The 19,898-nt window shown below is 38.0% G+C and overlaps 2 protein-coding genes and 1 long non-coding RNA gene across 3 annotated transcripts; 1 reads left to right on the forward strand and 2 right to left on the reverse strand.

The window, feature by feature from the left end:
• Positions 1-3: 3 nt before the first annotated feature.
• Positions 4-2,864, forward strand: LOC124394756. The gene is made up of 3 exons (XR_006927547.1): positions 4-43; positions 305-326; positions 2,737-2,864. It is a non-coding gene; the product is annotated as an uncharacterized LOC124394756 (long non-coding RNA).
• chata (choline O-acetyltransferase a) lies at positions 1,129-14,328 on the reverse strand. The gene is made up of 15 exons (XM_046863173.1): positions 14,237-14,328; positions 13,939-13,995; positions 13,413-13,604; positions 13,095-13,213; positions 10,951-11,004; positions 10,664-10,844; positions 10,075-10,252; positions 9,575-9,744; positions 9,388-9,488; positions 5,429-5,557; positions 5,175-5,297; positions 4,937-5,078; positions 3,456-3,518; positions 3,212-3,349; positions 1,129-2,980 (listed from the first exon to the last, which is right to left on the reverse strand). The coding sequence occupies exons 2-15, from the start codon at positions 13,984-13,986 to the stop codon at positions 2,711-2,713; spliced, it is 1,908 nt and encodes a 635-aa protein (XP_046719129.1). The 5' UTR covers positions 13,987-13,995; positions 14,237-14,328; the 3' UTR covers positions 1,129-2,710.
• A 774-nt stretch (positions 14,329-15,102) lies between these two features.
• On the reverse strand, positions 15,103-17,729 carry slc18a3a (solute carrier family 18 member 3a). The gene has a single exon (XM_046875606.1). The coding sequence runs from the start codon at positions 17,266-17,268 to the stop codon at positions 15,748-15,750; it is 1,521 nt and encodes a 506-aa protein (XP_046731562.1). The 5' UTR covers positions 17,269-17,729; the 3' UTR covers positions 15,103-15,747.
• Positions 17,730-19,898: the final 2,169 nt, after the last annotated feature.

Here is a 19,898-nt window from a genome sequence, read left to right on the forward strand (position 1 = left end):
TGTCTGTTTAACAAGTGATGGGTGTACAACGTCATTTCTCTATGTGAGTAAAAGTACAAAACTGCGTATTTAAGTGTCAGAAACAAAATAAAATGCTGATAAAAGACTAAAAGAATACAAACTTATTAATAAATATTTAATTTCTATTTAATTGATTTTCGAGGTCTGCTGTGTGTTTTATTTTTTTTTAAAAAGGCCATTAAAAAAACCCCTGTGACTGTGCCAAACAATTGTTTTAGTCGTAGTTGTTCTCTCTCTCTCTCTCTCTCTCTCTCTCTCTCTCTCTCTGCATCGATAAACGAAGCTCGCATTGATTCTGCTTAATGGTGAGTTGAGTTTATTTTTATTACATATGTAATAATTAAAACACATAACATGTATACTAGTAATATAATTAGCGGAACCCCACGGGGAAAAAAATTAGTTTTGCGTGAAACTGGTTCTTGTTGAAAAGAGGTTGGAGTGCTTATTTACTACATGAAAACTAGCGAGTGGTCCCTGGTGGTCTAGTGGTTAGGATTCGGCGTCAGGGAACCACACCCAGCCGTTAGGCTTGCACAAGCCAGTGCACTCTTAGTAGTGCCGGTCCCAAACACAGTTGCGTTAGGAAAAGCTTTCAGCGTAATAACGTGCCAAATTGAACATACGAATACGGATGATCCGCTGTGGCGACCCCTAATGGGAGAAGCCGAGAGAAATTGTATACCTTCACCTAGTAGCGTGGAGCATTTTATTTATTTTTTCACTGAAATGTAGTGGAATGAAAAGTCAGGTATGGTAGAATAAACATTTACCAACATGAAAACATTTGGGTGAAAAAACGAACTCAAATACCAAGTAAATCATTTGTAAGGAGCTCTGGATAAGGGCGTCTGCCAAATACTTATAATGTAAACTGTCAATGTGAAAAACACTTCATTACCGATTAACACCGTATGGAAGCATACTATAATAGGTTATGGGTTAATAACTTATGTGCAGTAAGTGATCTACCAGTGACCTGAGCCATTTGGGATTTGGTCAAAAGACACATACTGTCTCCCCGCTTTGCTTTTTATTCTTAGTCTTAATAATGATCATTGATTTTTCAAAAATAATTAATGATTTTTTTAAGAACTTGGGCTATTGAACCCAAAAGAATCACTGCTCCACACAAATTCTGAATTCTACATAAGTCATCATTTTATTAATTTGTTCATCATTTTATTAATGAAAATATTAAGGTTTAAATAAAAAATATAAAAATAACTGTATTTTGCGATACAAAGCAGGTAACACTAAATAACAACAAATATAACAAAGATAATTAAAAACCGAGCCCCTCTCAGTAATATAGATAGATAGATAGATAGATAGATAGATAGATAGATAGATAGATAGATAGATAGATAGATAGATAGATAGATAGATAGATAGATAGATAGATAGTCATTCATTTATAATGTATGATATAAATAGTGTTTAAAATGTTAAAATTAATATAGATGCTTTAAAGTGTGTGGCATTATGTAAGAAATCGAAATACTACTAATACCTTAGACAACCACAAATACCAATTCCTGACAGACTCACTGACAATGTGATGTTATACTGCAAATACTTCGCTTTTGATGCCATTTACTGTAAGAATAATTAAAAAGACAAAATGCTTAGATACACAAATGCCTACATACAAATGCTTAGTTACTGACAGCAACATTAAATCCTACCAATAATTTCAATCATCCGGCATTTAAGCATAGACACTATGACCAAATGCATGTGAACACATAATCTCATCCATGTCAGCGTTTGCCAACCTGTTGCCACAAAGTTGTAGAAAGAATGTCTGCTGCACATCTTTATATGCCATTAGTGCCTGACCTCTCTAACACTCTCTGGCTATGGAGAGTTTTCCATTCAACCACAAGAGTGTGAGTAAGGTCAGGCACACCAAATTTAAATGGAAATCTATTTTAGATGTTTTTACTAAAACTAACTTTAACTAAATTAAATCTGGAATAAAATGTTTAAAAAGCATGTTAGTGTGATGCTCAGGAGTTCACAAAGTTTTGGCCATATTGTGGAGCTCATTGTTTTAAACACAATAAAAATCTTAGTTACATTTTCACCTAAACAAACAGCACTTTATTACAGTATCATGTAATTTAATGTGTAAACACCACACAAGACACATATTTAATATACACCATACAGTGTAATTCATTTTAACTAATGCAATTTGTAATAGAGGCTTTTTTCATTATCTCTCAGTTTTGATCTTCTCAAAAAACCATGGAGGTTGAACCACATCCTACCACATTTTTTTTGTTGTTATTTTTTTATTGTGATGTGATATGTGACTCCTACATTTCTAATCCTTTAAGCTCTTATGTGGTTTTCTACACACAGTAATACTTTATTTACAGCCTAATAATAGTATTGTATTATATAGAATAGTTTTTTTTTTTTTACACTTGGACACAATAAATAAGTTACACCACCTTATGGTAGCAAAAATAAAATTAATTCAGATGGAAAGATAGATGGCCTGTGGCCATTAACTTCCCAGGTATACTCTTATTGGAATTTCCAACAAGTAACCCTACAACAGTGAATTTCCCTGTCAGAAAGGGTTCCTTGTAGAAATCTTTTAAATGACGAAGACCTCTTAATTATCCAATGAATCAATGAAGACTTTTTGATAAACTTGTTTCTAATAAAGTTTAAACTATGTCTTCCCTCTATCCTTCGCAGCTTCATTGACCTCTTCAGTCCTCTCTCTAGTGTTACTATGCTTGGCTTGAGTGTTACACAAATCCTGCATTTCCCCCAGGCACTCCACTAGAGCTTTCACAAACATGTCTGAAGAAGTCTCAGGGCTGTCACGGAAACTGGACACACAGAAAATGATGTGGTCTGACTGGGGATTGTAGCAGGTGCCATAGCCATTAGGGACCACAGGACCATAGCAGCAAAACATCTCTACCGTCGTAGGAACCTGCATGCAGAGATCACACTATTATGGTGTGTCTATAGTTGTCTAGTTACAACTTGGTTTAATAATTCATTGTGGACAACTTATTAAGCTCTGTAGAATTATTTGTATACAAGTTTCTGCATTTGATTTAAAATGATATAATTTATACCAAGTAAATCTTCTCCTACCTGGCATTAATATCCCTTTCTTATTTATTACCTGTAGTTAGCATTAAGCAGTTAGCTCAAGTACCTGACTTGTGGACAGAATGAATTGGTTGCTGATTACATAGGTCTCATCTGTGAAAATCTCTGGCTTCTCCAGGTTGAGATCTTTGGAGATTTCTCGCAGTCCAAGTAAGTGATTGTCTATTGCCATTCCTGTAATTGCCTGGAAAAGAAAACAGTTTGTGTGAATTGGTCAACCAGTTTAATGACATGATATACTATGGGTGGATTTAAGTAGGAAGTTGATTAGCATATTCAGTGTTAATTACCAAAATTGTATAATTGGTTTGGGCCTTAATAGCTTCACATAACTTCTCCATCTTCTCAGTATCCTATGCAATGAGAAAATATGGTGATGTTAATAAATAATGAATGAGGTTTATTGTTAAATCTTTTCTGTTTTTCTGTTGACACTGTTGTGTACATATGTGAACATGATTTGGAAAATCCACTATCTTCTCAGTGTTAAAACTTATTTCGAAATAGACTGATTCAAAGTGGAAAACTGCTATGTGGTCAGGATTGTGGTCCATGTCGGCAAATTTTTAAATTATTTTTGGAAGTCATGGATGCTGCATCTTCTGGACTAAAGAGAAGAGAGACCATCTGGCTTGTTATCAGCACTCAGTTCAAAAGCCTGCATCTCTGATGGTATTGGGATGAATTAGTGCCTGTGGAATTGGCAGCTTTCACATCTGGAAAGGAACCATCAATGCTGACATGTATAAAGATTTAGAACAGCATATGCTTCCATTTAGAAGTCTTTTTCAATTAAGTAGTTGTATATTTCAGCAAGACAGTTCTAAACCACGCATTGCATCAACAGCATTTCATTGTAGAAGAGTTTGAGTGCTGAACTGTCCTACATGCAGTATAGACCGTTCACCAATTGAAAACACTTGGCGAATCATGAAATAAAAAATATGACGAGTACACTGTAGTAAACATTGCCTTTTCTCAATTTTTTAGGACGTGTTGTGGCCATGAAGTTCAAACTTACTTGATTTCTTTCCTTTAATTGTTACTTCCCCTTAGTTTAAACATTTAAAATGTTTCTCTATGTTCTATAGTAAACAAAATGTGGGTTTATAAGATTTGTTTTTTTTTTACATTTTATACAGTGTCCCAACTTTTTTGAATTTGGGGTTATAGTAAATATAAGCAAAAATTTCAAGGATGATTGAATCAAACACTACCGGGGCAGAATCTTACTATCTAATAGTACCTAAAAAAAGTGCTTTATGTAAAATTTGAATTTTTAGCAAAATGTCACTGTTATGGATTTAATAAAGTTCTAACTAAACCCATCTGTAATACTATAAAGGCAGCAGTACATCAGTATACCACAAATGTGTGCAGAATGTGGTTTGGGACATAATTTTTATTGAATGTGTATACACTTGCCAAATATTTCACAATAGCACTTTTCTACCAAAGATGAAAGAATCATATGTTAAAAATCATATTTAAAGTTACCTGGAACAAAAATATATATAAGGAAAAATATATTATTATCTATAACGCATTTTATTAGGTGCTATTACAACTTAAAGATACAACTTATATTATTTATCCCTTGACTGGAAATAATTATTAAAATATGATAATGCATATGATACTTGATTGTCAATTGACTGAGGCTAAATTATTATATTTACTGACATCGTATGCAAAGTTATGATTCAAATGATAAAATCAACTTATATAATCCTGATAATATCCGTTAATTGTATCAGTCTTAATTACGTACTGTCAGATTGTTTTTTTTATCGGTCATGGCTTTCACAAATTCCAAGGCCTCTGCGGTAGAAGAGCGAATGTTGTCCACACGTCCCTCCTGAAAGCGGCGAATTGATGCGCTCTCGTAGGTTGGCACAGCTCTACCATGACATCTGGGCAAAGAATAGATATGTTTGTCATGAAGTGTTCTGCTGTACTGAATATTATCCATGTATTGAGAGATAGGTAAGAGAAAACTGGAAGCTGACCTGTAAAATGCAAACTGCAGAGCCACTTGTATGTAAGCATCTGGACTCATTTTGTGTTTCTTGATGAACTCTTTGCCATAACGGTTGAACTTGTGGACATTCATGTCTAGATTTTTGACAAGCCTAAATATAAAGGGTGTATGGACTTAACATGGGAATTTATCAATTGTTATTAAGAACCACCCAACACCTTGTAATTTCTATCCCACTACTATCTATATCACTTAAGAGAAGTAAGTGTAATGTTGGCTTGCCGTTGGAGATTGTCCGCTGATGAGGTGAGCATTTTTTGGATTTCTGGGGAACATTTCCAATGCAGGCGCCTTGGAGATGGCAACTCACTCACACTTGCTGCTCGCACCAACTTTGCAGGGCTTCCTTTCCTAAAAATAATCCAAACACTCAGAAATATTGAATTCTTCATTATTCTAAAGTTCAAGGTAAATCAGAATTAACAGTGTCTGGCTCTTAGTTCCAAACTCTCCAAATTATGGGATAATTACAAATGGGTTACTTAAACAAGCATTGATTATCCAAATTTCATGTAAGCTTGATCTGTCCCTATGTGTGCTGGATGTTTGTCTTTTATTTAAACATGCATGCAAACAGCAACTTTTTTTCACTTTTATGTACACTATGACCAAAAGTATGGGGACACCTGACCACCAAACTTAATTTAGGAACCTGTATGAGAGAATGGGCAGGGTTGGGCATAGATGCATCAAAATAGTTTTTGAAAGAAATACAAAATACCTTAATTGTATCAAAATAAACTACAAAAGGCAGCAGCCACACCATGTATCAAAACAAACGTCACTAGGTTACGTATGTAACCCTTGTTCCCTGAGGGAACGAGACGCTGCGTCAAAACGCTTTGGGAACGACTTGCATTGTCCACGCTCTGAATCGTGTGAAATCTGGCCAATAGGCAAGTCGTGACGTCATCCGTGGGCAACGTTGCATAAACCAGGAAGCTACAAAATGGGTGAGCGATGGTAGCGACATTAGCTTCTGAAAAAGGAGAAGGTAAGCGCTGCAGGGATGCAGGGAGTATGGCCCCTCAGGGAACTAGTACTCAAGCTGCATCGAAAAGCTTTCAGATGCAGAAACAGATCGTGAGTGAGCTGCAGACACCTTAGGCGCATACCCAGGTTTAGGGTTAAGAAAAGCACTGGCCAAGCCAGGGGCAAACTCCAGGAGAGACGGGGCCACGGGAAGAGCCTGTAGGTCCCCGACCCTCTTAAGGAAGGAAATTGCCAAAAGAAAGGCGGTCTTAACCGACAGATACCTAAGGGCCACCTAGGCCAAGTGCTCAAAGGGGGGGCTCAGATAGAGCCACCAGCACAACTGCCATGTCCCAAACAGGCACTCTGGGTCACATCCTGTGCCTTAGCCCAGTGTGAAGTCTCCTGAGTCACAAACAGATCCACCTGGGCTCTGTAATATCTCTGCTATATATGCTCCACCACCTCGGGGTGGAGCCTCCATTCCCTTGCCTCAAAAGGGCGTCTGCTCTGATTTAAATGGCCTGGAATACAGGAGCCTGTACAAGGTGCGAGGTGCGAGACCGGAGACCCCCCTGGTGGTTGATGTACATGACCACCGACAAGTTGTCCGTTTGAACCAACACATGATGGCCCTTGAGGTCTGGAAGGAAATGCAGCAATGTATGAAGCACGGCCAGCATCTCTAGGAAATTGACATCCCATGTCTAATGGGGCCTTTGCCAGAGACCTTGGGCAGATAGGCCACTTATTACCACTCCCCAGCCCATGAAGGACGCATCTGTTGTAAGCGTTATGCAACCCTGAGACAGGAACCCGGGAGCTCTACACACCTGTGAGGCACATCGGGGGCACCGCATGACCTTGATCGTACAGAGTAAATTGCCCCTCCGAGAGAACACTCGATCTCTAAAACCACTGGAACATCTCGATGCCGGACTGCCAGCTGGTCTGATTGAGACTGTATCAACCAATCATCTATATAATTTAGAATGCAGATGCCCTGAAGTCTCAGCGAGGTCAGTGCCGCATCCACAGACTTTGTGAAGTAAGCTTTGGTATTGGTAAGTTTCAGTCCCAAAAGCAAACCTCAGAAATCTTCCTGTGAGCTGGAAGGATGGATACATGAAAGTATGCATCCTTCAGCTCTACCGTGACAAACCAGTCTAAAAGTGATCGGGTCAGCTGACATAGATTGAGAATAGGACCCTTTGTCTTTTTTGGGAACCATGAAGTACCAGCTGTAGAACCCAGACTTTCTGTCTGACGGAGGGACCACCTCAATGGCCTCCTTCCTCAGGAGAGTATCTACTTTTTATTCCATGACCAGAGGATGGACAAGATTAGAAATTAGTTTATTAGAGGGACAGCCCATGTAGGATGTTTTGGTGACAAGGTGAGGGAGGCGAGATTGAGATGGTTTGGACATGTGCAGAGGAGGGACATGAATTATATTGGTAGAAGAATTCTGAGGATAGAGCCACCAGGGAGGAGGAAAAGAGGAAGGCCAAGGAGGAGGTTCATGGATGTGGTGAGGGAAGACATGCAGGTAGTTGGTGTGAAAGAGGCAGATGTAGAGGACAGGGTGGTATGGAGATGGCTGATCCGCTGTGGCGACCCCTAATGGGAGCAGCCGAAACAAGAAGAAGAAGAAGAGTTTGCTCGGGCCCCACCAGGGTGGGGAACACCTTGTTGAACCAGGGTGGTTCCCGGTGATGAGACCCGAACTGAATCGTATAGTCCTGTCTACAGTATGCAGGACCCAACGAGACACATCTGGCAGAACCTCCCAGGCTGCTAGATAGTCTCTTAAGGGAATCACTCTCTTGAGACTGACATTTGGTGTGCCTAGAGCTGGAGCTACACCCTGGTGCAGCTCTAGGGGCTTTTTTTCAAAGTTGGCAAACCCCCCAAGTCCACTACGGTACTAGGCGAAATCAAGCACTGGATGTGTCAGGGTTAACAGACCAACTCCCTGAGGGTGCCAGGGCGGGCACCGTATGATGAGGTGCACAACGGATGAGGTGCTGGGTTAACAGTGGGGCTGCGCCTGCCGAGCAGCCCTACGAGTGCGTTGTGGGAGTAAATGCTGGAATGCCGCTGATTGTTTCTTGGACTCCTGATAGGCAAGTACCCGGGGGATCATCCCATAACCACACTCTTTTAGTCCAAATATACTAAAGTATAGGGAGACTTTAAGACTAAAGAGCGGGCCAAAAACGGCTTAGCCCAAGATCTAGACACCTCGGTGTACAGGTCCGGAAAAAAGGGCAGACCCCGGCGTGGATGCAGAAAACACTCGTCGAGCTTACTGGGCGGGCAAACTTTCTGCTGATTGGCTGGCCAATCTATATCGAGCTTGGCAACAGCTCGGGTCACCACCTCTAACAACTCCTTGAACAGGACTGGCTGAATGTCTTAGGGTTCACCGACTTCCATGCTCCCCTCCTCATAGGAAGGGAGGTTGAGCTGTGCACTCTCCTGGCAAAGAAAAGAAACTGCCAAAATGTGTGCTTCCGAAGTTTGGGATCAAGCACTGGACCTGGCAGGTGAGGAGGGAGAAAGGGACAAGCTTATCTCCAGACCTTCTGCCAGGTCCATTTACGAGCCCCAGGTCCTTGAAAGACACTTTGCCTCAGCAAAAGAACGGGACCACAACCACAAGTAGTGGGAGCACCCTCCTCAAAGAGTGATCTCCACCCTCCGGAAAGAGTGCTTACTTTTTTTTCGACATTTACCACTTACCAAGAACAAACACACATAGAGTGCTTCATTAACAAACAGAAGCTAGCGCCAGTTTCACTCCCTTTGCTTTTTATAGCTTCCTAGTCATGACAACACCGAGCCGGTGACACCGCACTGTCCATGGACCTAATAACATACGTGATTCAGAGCGTGGACAACGCGGAAGCGTTCCCAAAGTGTTGTTGACGCAGCTTGAGTTCCTGAAGGGGAAATATGTTTTAGTTGTACATTTCCATCTCACTTTTTGTTTAAAAGCTATAGTATTTAGATGCAACTGTAAATATATAAATAATAAATAAATATAATGCTTAATGTACATTAAGTGTAAGTCTATTCTATCGGCCTGTCATCATTTAAACTCTTAAAATTCTAAATGTACTACTGTCATGCAGTATTGTCATGCAATTTTAAGTCTGTAATGACAAAAGGCAGAATACAGAATTATATATCAAATGAAAACTTACATGTATTTTAGTAAATATTCTGTGCACTGTACCAGCACGATTCCCTCAAAGGGTGAATGTTCACATACAACACCACAGCACCCATCTGCACCTACTATAAACTGAGATTCAACAAATAACTTCAGACATAATCCACACTTTAAAATAATTACATATTGCTGGGTGGCACTTCATGTTTATTCTTTACCTGCATGGGTTTGTCATACCAGCGGTTTCCTCCATTCTTGTCTTTCCCTCCTCCATGAAGCATCATCATGGCTCGGTTTGTGTCACTCAGATCCATGCCACATGGTTCATCCAAGCACACCAAACAAAGGCAGCGCTCAATCATATCCAAAGAGTCCCTGTTGGTAGAATCTGACCGTGGAATAAATTTGTGCATAATTATGTTTTTTTTGTTTAGATTTTCTTTTGTGTTTATCCATTACTCTAAATAATAACACCAGTAAACAAATAAAAAGTTAAGGCCTGCTTAAAAATACACAATTCATAATAAGTTTATTCATTTATTATTGTGGCCTATCAAAAAGCCATTTAAATGAGTAATTGGGAAGTTTTTTTTTTGATGGCTAATCTAATCCAAATATTTCTTTGCATTTTATTAAAAATTCTCATTAGATTTTTCAGAGAACATTTCCTGATCTTAGAACATTGGACTGCAAGATGCATAAACCTTCAACATCTGACCTTGAATGAGAGCACTACGAGCTTCTGCCCATTCAGTCCGTCCATCTGAGGTGAGCAATCCAATAGGAGGGGAGTTTTCCTCCTCACTCTCAGCCATCCTCATTATCTTCAGCAGCTGAGTGAACAAATCTTTCTCATTGAGCCGCCGGAAGTTGATAACCACATCAAGAACAAAAAACTAGGGAGAAAAAAGTTGTAAATTTACACAATTATTTGATTACTTACAGATTGTACATAAAATTAGATACTAACTTCCATTTTGAGTAGAATAACAGATGCTTAATGAGTGACTGCAACTTTAAGGGCATTGAAATGGATTGTCTTGTACATAATTAAAAACAGCTGAAGCATAAAGATGATTAAACCAATCCTCATTAAGTCAGTAGTGAGCACCTGTTTAGAGGACCTTGCTTATTAATTATGTTGTAGAACAGAAAAACAACTGCCCAAGAAAGTTGTCCATCAACTTTATTATGGTCTTATATAGATAGCTTGCCTCTGTTCCATATCCGATTGTTTTAAGTGTAACATATAAGTGAATCATCATGTAGAGCCTGATTCTCTTAAGCATCTGCACTGAGGGTACTACCTGGTTTTTACAGGCCACTATTATATGCTCTGGTTCTGGCATTACAAAGCTTTTCTGAGCCACCAGGGTGTCTGTCTTTGGACCGGGTAGGCGGTAAGAGGAGAAGAGCTTGTAGTACTGCTCCATACACAGTGGTGTTCCAGCTAATTGGCCACGTGCAAAGTCCACTGGTAGGGCATGTCTGCAAAATAGAACAAGACCAGATTATTGCAAAGAGCACTAGGAACCTTCTAATAAATATGCTGCCCTGCTGTCCAGTATAATGTTTTACTATTAGCAAGACCTACCCATCAATCAGACACTTGTATTCTAATACACCTGAAATTAGATGAGCTGTAAATCTGTTAAGGAGAGAAGAAAGGGTAGAAATTTAGATTTACAACAGTTAGTCCAGAATGCAGCAGCCAGAGTTCTAACAAGTTCGAGAAAATATGACCATATAACCACATCCCTACACTGGCTACCTGTTAAGTTTCAAATTAACTACAAACTATTGCTATTTACTTTCAAAGTCCTAAATAGTTTAGCTTCCATGTATCTATCCAGTCTTTTAACACGCTACAATCTGTCATGCTCTTTGAGATCTCAAAACTTGGACTTCTAGAAGTTCTTAGAATAGCAAAGTCAAGTCAAGTAAAATCAAGTTCATCTCTATAGCACTTTTCAGAATGGACATTGTCTTAAAGCAGCTTTACTGAATTAAAAAATTAAAGTGAATGATGTGTGTTTATCCCTCATAAGCAGCCTGTGGTGACTGTGGCAAGGAAAAACTCTCTTAGATATAAATAAAAAACCTTCAGAGGAACAAGACTTAAAAAGGGGAACCCATCCTCATCTGGGTGATATCAAAAGTGTAATTATAAATATTAAATACAATACAAAACACCAGAGAGTGAGAACTAACATGAGCACCAGAATGTAAGATTGTGAGTAATGTCCAAATACAAGTTAATTAAAAATGCATGCAGTATATAGGATTAGATTATCTCTATGCATCAAGAAAACAGTTTTAAACAATATTAATTGTAATATAAAACTGTTAATAAGTGCAACCAGCCGAGCTTTGTGGGTAAATCTTTAATCAAATGTGAAAAAAGAACAGTGTCTTAGTAAGTTAGTTTGTGAAAGTGTAAGATTTTCACAAGATTACTCACTTCTTATGACACTTTCTACACACTTTAAACTCAAATGGTCTCAATTCTTTAGTTTTCTGAATGATTTTTCTGAGTGTCAAAAATAAATAGTCCCCTTAAAAGGTATGGGAATAGCAATTCAAATTATTTTCTGTTATTCATACAAACTGAAAACATTTGAACATTAAAATTAAATGTGGACAAATCAACATTGCGCTGTTGGTTTGAATATGCACATTTTTTTCAAGTAATAACAATATTGGAACATTTGACTGGTGTTTTTTGATGTTCAATCAAGTCATTTTGAAGCTGATAAATTGATTAGAGCTATTGAACAAGCATTGGGCATAGCCAGTGCAATGATTTTGAATGTGCAACAACCATACAAATACAAGTTCTCCAAAGAAAACAGCAATTGATGAGAACATTTTTGTGATTATTATGTATAGTAGGAAGAAAATTATTTTTTTTAATAACCCAGTAAAATCACTGGCCACACTTTGAGGAAGACTTTGGAAGCAGAAACATACAGGCCATACTACAAGATGTAAACCACTCATCTGTACTAACAATTGTAAAGTTAGTTGTAATTAGTTGTTAATGATTCTAAAGAAATACCATGATAAGCCATAAAAGTTCTGCAGTTGAAAACACCAAAGTGAGAAGAAAAAAAAACCTGCTAATGACCAAAAATGGCTTGAACTTGGATGGCACAGGTTCACTAATCTTTATTGCTAATGTAAATCATGATGGTATAGTAACAGAATGAATCCAGAAATGTATTGAATCATTCTGCTTGCTAATGTACAAAGACATGCATCAAATATTGTTGGGAAGAACCTCATCATGCAGCAAGACAATGACCCAGAACACACTGCCAACAGTGTGACCCAGACATTGTCCCAGAACAACACTGCCAACTTCATCTGTGGAAATGAAAGCTTTTAGACTAAAGTCAATCAACAGACCTTAATCCACTTAGAAATGTATTTCATCTCCAGAAGAGGAGACTAAATAGAGAAACACTTCAAACAAACAACAATTAAAAGAAAAATGTACACCAAAAGTTGTGTGGCCTGCCACACAAGATCTTACTTATCTTCTGTCCTATCAATCATTTCTTCCTATCAAACTCAAATAACTTCTGTGTATAAGAAAACTAAATAATTTGCTGTGCCAATACTTTTAAAGGAAACTGCATGTGGTATACACTGTTGGCCTGTGTTAAATAAAAATTAAGGATGCCAAGATCCAGATGTAATAATTAATTGTTCTGCTTCCTCCACCATGTTTATTACCTGAGTACATCACTTTGGGTCGTGAAGTTCTGCTTTGGGAAGACCATAGCAGGGCTTGAGTTAACAGGTAGTGCTAATCTGTTATTCAAATACATATCTTCAACCCAGTAGTCATATACCTGAAAACAAACAAAATTATATTTATACTTTTGTTATTACAAAACAAAATGTTTACATGATATGTATCAGTACACTGCCTGCATTTCATGCTTTAATTGTTACATTCAGATGAGCCACTACCCAGTTAAGCTATATTTTTGAGGAGGTAAAATGTGTATTTCACAGACAAAAATGTAGGAAATTTCTCCAGAAATTTACCCAGTTAGCTTTAATTTCTCTTCTTTGCAGTAGTTTTCTCTGAAGTCTCTCTCCCAGCCCACCAGGTGCTCCAAAATTGTCAGTAATAGCCTTGGTCATTCTGAACTGTTCTTCAGAGATCAAATGTCTCATGCATTTTAAATACATATCTAATGTTTGCTGTAACGGTGGCACAGGCAATTTGGGGAGGCCCTAAATGTACAAGATTAGACATAGAGAGTTACAACAGAATGACTGCTTTATATTTTTCAAGATATCAGATAAATTGTATATATGTATATCTTTCTATTTATTAGTAGTAATTGGGGATTATTTAAATGATTGATTTTTAAAATAAATAATATACAAATTACATGCTTGATTAAATGCTTAAAGGTTAAATGTATGTTAGTTTTGCTTAAGAGTTGAAAAAGACCATAATTTCAATTGCATGCTATTAATGTTGGGTAAAATGAAATAGTTTAAGTTACACAATGAAATCACTTTTTTTTATTCCTATAATAATAGTAGTCAAAATATACTTTACACTGTCATCCTTTTGTTCCCTTGATGGCTTTTTATCCAAAACGGACATGCTCCAGAGCTTAATCAGACATGAGGAAATAGCAAAAACACTCTTAGAATTTCACCCTCTAAAATACATGAAGCCCCGATGTTTATCAGTGAAAATGTTTTCTAAGTTGCAGGATCTTCTCTTAATTAAAGCCAAATTATAAGCATATGCTTGGTAAATCAACATCCCTAAAGTGTGCATTTAAAATAGATTATAGATTAATGGATGTAAAACTAGAATGTAAAGTTTTTTTTCAGAGCTGTGTACTTACCAGAAGGTCGCAGTCGCGTTTTGAAATTCTTAAAAAGTTTTTTAAAGAAAGGAAAGAGCCGTTCCTCTGTCGTTTCCTCTGAAGCCTGTTTGCGCCCCATGTATAGCAGGTCCACTCGGGAGAGATGCTCGAAGCTCCTCCCACCAACCTTCATGCGTCAAGTGCAATATTCGGCATCTGTGTGTGCGTCTGAAACCCTGTATTACCTACTGTCTCAAAATACTGTTTGGATTCTATTGCAGTATGTGTAGTATGATGTTTAGGGCAATTTTGCCTTGTTCATATCACAAACAATTTGGTTTTGACATGCTTTAAAAAGGGATATAGTACACAAGGCAATAACGCAATTTATTCATTCATTCGTTTCATTTCTTGGTATGCAATAATAATGTTCATTATTGCGTTTAGGAGAATTTATTGAACGGTTTACGCGTGATAATTACTGGGAAAATTATGATTGATTGTATTTGTTTATCAGACAGGCGATCCTGACAGTTGTGGATGTGCAGCTATAAGCTTAGTACGGAATGTCTGGACTGAAATTAACAAAAATAAAGTGGATACACTTTTTTATTTAGTGTCTCACAAATAATTATAAGTAGTGCGGTATACACTTTAAATGAATGTATTAACCACTGAAAACACAGCAGCTGTCCCAGTCCTCTTTGTTTTTGGAAGGGACAGCAATACATAAAAGAAACTTACAATAAACTGTGTATTTAACTTGCTTTAATATTTCTGATTTCTCACAGGAGACAGTTTTCTTTTCCGTACAGAAGTGATGAATACCCAAATACCATTAGAAAAAATGCATGCACGCGAAGCGAAGCGAAAAAAAGGAGAAAAGAGAAATAGATTGCTTCCAATATATCATTTTATTTATGTACACTTGATATACACATTATGTACATTTGTGGTTAACGCATTCCAGAAACACACCCTGACAACGTTAAGAGATTACATAAAGACAGTGGACACGCAGGATAGGCTACACATGAGATCCATCATATAATCCATCACATTGTCACGTGATATTGCATTTTAGTGATAGCAGCACAGACCTGGCAAAACAACAATAACGTAAGCCTGTTTTTATTAACGACGCACGTTTTTGTTCCACGTGTGCGTTTTTTATATCCCTGAACGCATTTTTAAACATTAATAAACTAAGCAAACTAAATAAAATGCACAATGAGAGATTTAAAAAGAAATCGAAGGAGATAGTCACAATTATGCGGATAACATAATATGGTATTCCGTGTGTAAAAGAAATAATACGTGAAGCAATTGATTCTTGAGCAAACATGTGCTAAGTAAATGATTTCGAGTTACACAGCGTATATTTTTTTATGTTGCAAATTTTGCATGAGTGTGAGAGGATTTCTATGCAAGTGGCTAGACTACACAGTGAAGACTGGTTTTCCAGACAGAGGTAAAGCCTACTTCTGAGTTTAATTGAGTAGGTGTTAACTTTGTGTCCAGGAAATCGACACAATACTGATTATGAGTGTTTATGCATAATCGAGTTCAGATGTTTCCTCTTGGGGATATGATCTGGAGTTTCCAGCAAATATACCGTTTTCGTCCACAGGCAGACAGTTGTCCGTTGTGTTATAGCCCTTCTTATTTTTCTTGGCTTGGCACTCTTCTAGTCTGATGCTGTCGTAGAGGCCTGTGGCTCCTTCCTCCAGCAGCATGTTCCTCTCGGAGTGAGACGGCTTCATGAGGGACACGTTGCGCAACAGGAGCAGCGCTGGCGCGTAAAGCACGTTGGCGAGGCCCATACCCAGGTTGAGCTGCACAAAGCCCAGGTCGTGCACTATTTTACCAGCTACAATTGGACCCAAAGCGTAGGCAACGCAGTAGGAGATGTCTGCAATGGCGTACACACTGCCGTACACAGAGACGTAGCGCACATCAACCAGAAATGCAAGTGTGGGCAACAGCGCGGTGTCCACCAGCGCAATGCCAAAGCAGATGCCGCACAAGGGGATAATAAGTTGCTCAAAGTTTTTGCATGCTGGCACCGTGCAGGAGCTGGCACCTATTATAACCATGCCAAGAGCACCATAAAACCATTGTAAGTGTGGGTGTCGCGCTGCCAGCTTTACAGTTATGTACACACCTAAAATATGAGGGAAGAAAGCTGGTAACCAGGTCAGACCGATTTGCCACTGGGATGCGTCCATGGTTTCCTCCATCCAGTTCGCGATGGTTGGCTCCAGAAACGCAAGGGGGATGTTACACGTGGTCAGTGCACCCGCCACCACTGCTATATAGGGATCAATCATTAGTCTGTGAATAGGTGTGCCAATTGGCCTGTTTTCCCTGACCCTGCTGGAGAATGGTTTAAGGACTGTCAAGCACAAAATTCCGTCGGCTAGACAGACACATGCGAGGGCGAGGAAAGGAACGTGCTTCCCTGCAAACTCGTAAAGCACCCCGCCGAAGGGGGGCGCCGCCAGACTGCCGAAGGATATGAATGCCAGGGCGATTCCTAGAGCTCGACTTCTCTCGGCCTCCTCTGTGTATTTGTCTGCTATCATAGCGATCCCTGATGTGTCTGCGAAAGCCGAGCCGAGACCCTGCAGACTCCGCGCCGCGAAAAGGGTCGCGTAGTTTTCAGCGAAGGCAAAAATACACGTCGAAACAAACATGATGGAAAGTCCAATTAAAAGTGGTATGTCGTATCCCACGCGGTCTATGAAAGTTCCCGTCAAAGGATTGACAAGAAGCTGCAAAATGGCTTTGGATGCAAACAGGACACCGATCTGCATGTCGAAGTTTTCTGTGCTGTTGCTGGAGTTGCTTGATTCACTTTCTAGGTTGGCCAAATAATCTGGCACGATCGGCACGATCACCATGTAAAGCATATTATCTAACAAAAGTGCCACACACACGATTACTAGAATAATCCTCCGTTGTCGTTCAGGATCTTGGATAGCAGTGCCTAGTTGTTTAGTTTTCTCGCCCATCTCGGAGAGTTTAAACGCCGCGGATTGCGCCAAGCCACCGGATCCCTCTTCAGCCATTAGTCACACTTTTTCTTGTTTCAACACAAACACGATAAGAGCTTTCCAACTCTGTGCTTTTTTTTTCCTACAGACGGAATTTGTTTTCAAATGAACTATCAAGCCGCGGTTATCTAATAAACTTTTCCTGCTTTACCTTCGCACGCTGCGCTCCTTCATTGCGCTCGTTTTTCTCCTCCGCTGAGTTGAACACGTTTTATCGTCGGCGGTAAAGTTTCAGTGCAACTCGAAGCGACATTCATGAAGAGAACTCAGACACTTGCGCGTTTAGTTCAGTTTAGTAATTCACCCGGTCGTGTCCCATGGTGTGATTAGTTGTCTTTTTGGAGACCGTGGGTGCACCAAGTCGAAATAGCGCTTGTTTTCACCTGAATAGATAAACACCTACAGGCATGCCATCACCCATCTGAGCTCACTACTGCTGGTGCTTCTGTGGGTGAGACACTCGCGTGTGTGCTTGCCGATTCCATTCAACTCTTTTTTTCCAAGGATGTGACGCACTTCTTTCTTGCCCCCCAGTGGTTCCCCAATCAGCCCTATTTATTAAGCTTATTTAACTCAACAGCATATTAAAGCCACGCCCTTTAGATAAATGCGTAAAGTCCGTTATAAATTAACATTATTTTAATAGCTGTTTTTAAAAACCATAGTGCACTGCTAAACATTATATATTTTTTCCCACTGTTTAACTATAGAGTTATAGAAATGAACATTAATATGCACTAACATTTCCTAAATGTATTCAGTTGGGCATTGTGGAACTTTCACTTTGCTAATTGCTCCGTGAATCACATTGCAGTAATTGCTGTGATTGTTTCTGAATTACCTATTTAGATTTTAATTACGGAAATGCATTTGAGAAATAATAGGCTATAAAATAAAAAATAAATAGGTACATTAATTAAAAAAAAAATATATATATATATATTATTGGTTATTATAAACAGCTTTTCTTAGGCAAGAGCAAAACGAAAAACTAACCCTTTCATGTGTAACTATAAACTGTGTATCTAATTTCTTCTGCATGCAATATTGCACCTTGAATGACTATGCAATTTTTATGTTTATTTTTGCAGTGGGGAGAACTGACCTTTTCAAGACATGCTTTAAAAAGTCTTATTCAAAAAAGTATCTGCAAAACTACTTGTAAATGTTGTAAAGTGGAAAACACTGTCATTAACATCATTGCAGTGGTTAAAAAGAATTCCTGTACATATTAATATTTATGTGTGTAGTTTTTCCGGTTGAGAATGCAGCTGGACTTCAGCACCACAGTGAAATGGACAGCTACAAACTCTGCAAAATTAGTTTTTATTTAACTTTAGCCTTTCAGTGAACCTGTAACCTTATTCACCTTACACATTTACAGCCGTCACACAATGCTGCTATAGAAGTTTAATGCAGTGACATTTGCAGTGCTCTTACAACACATTTCACAAAGTTTCTTAATTCTTTTGACAATGTAACACATATAATTGCACTTTGGGGTTTGGCGCCATCTCGTGTTAAAGAAAATTTAATCAACGAGTGCTGATGATTTTTTTCTAAGAAAGGCAATAGTGACATCTAGAGAATTTGGGAAAGTAAAGCGCGTATTACCAATACGTACAATTCAGGACAGTTTATAAATCAACGCAAACAGACTGACTTTAAAAGAGGCGTGAATTTCTTTGGAAATGTATTATTAAAAAACATTTGGGAAATATGACATGTGCAGTTGGGCACATCCAACTGGATCTAGCATAAAACAATACCAACAGAGGTCTTTATTAAAACACATTTCGGTTGAACAATGGGAGAATAACACACTGTGCAGGTCTGTTCTTAGTTGAAAATGTAGACACATTAAATGTGCTAATTTAATGATCTAACTTTGTGTGAAAACATTTAAATTACATGTATATATATATATATATATATATATATATATATATATATATATATATATATATATATACATATATATATATATATATATGTGTATATATATATATATATATATATATATATATATATATATATATATATATATATATATATACGTATATATATATATATATATATATATATATATATATATATATATATATATATATATATATGTGTGTGTGTGTATATATATATATATATATATATATATATATATATATATATATATATATATATATATATATATATACACACACATATATATATATATATATATATATATATATATATATATATATATATATATATATATATATATATATATATATATACACACAGTGAGGAAAATAAGTATTTGAACACCTTGCTATTTTGCAAGTTCTCCCACTTAGAAATCATGGAGGGGTCTGAAATTGTCATCGTAGGTGCATGTCCACTGTGAAAGAGACATAATCTAAAAAAAAAAATCCAGAAATCACGTATGTGATGATTTTTTAACTATTTATTTGTATGATACAGCTGCAAATAAGTATTTGAACACCTGAGAAAGTCAATGTTAATATTTGGTACAGTAGCCTTTGTTTGCAATTACAGAGGTCAAACGTTTCCTGTAGTTTTTCCACCAGGTTTGCACACACTGCAGGAGGGATTTTGGCCCACCCCTCCACACAGATCTTCTCTAGATCAGTCAGGTTTCTGGC

This window comes from Silurus meridionalis, chromosome 2 (genome assembly GCF_014805685.1).
Source record: "Silurus meridionalis isolate SWU-2019-XX chromosome 2, ASM1480568v1, whole genome shotgun sequence".
NCBI lineage: Eukaryota > Metazoa > Chordata > Actinopteri > Siluriformes > Siluridae > Silurus > Silurus meridionalis.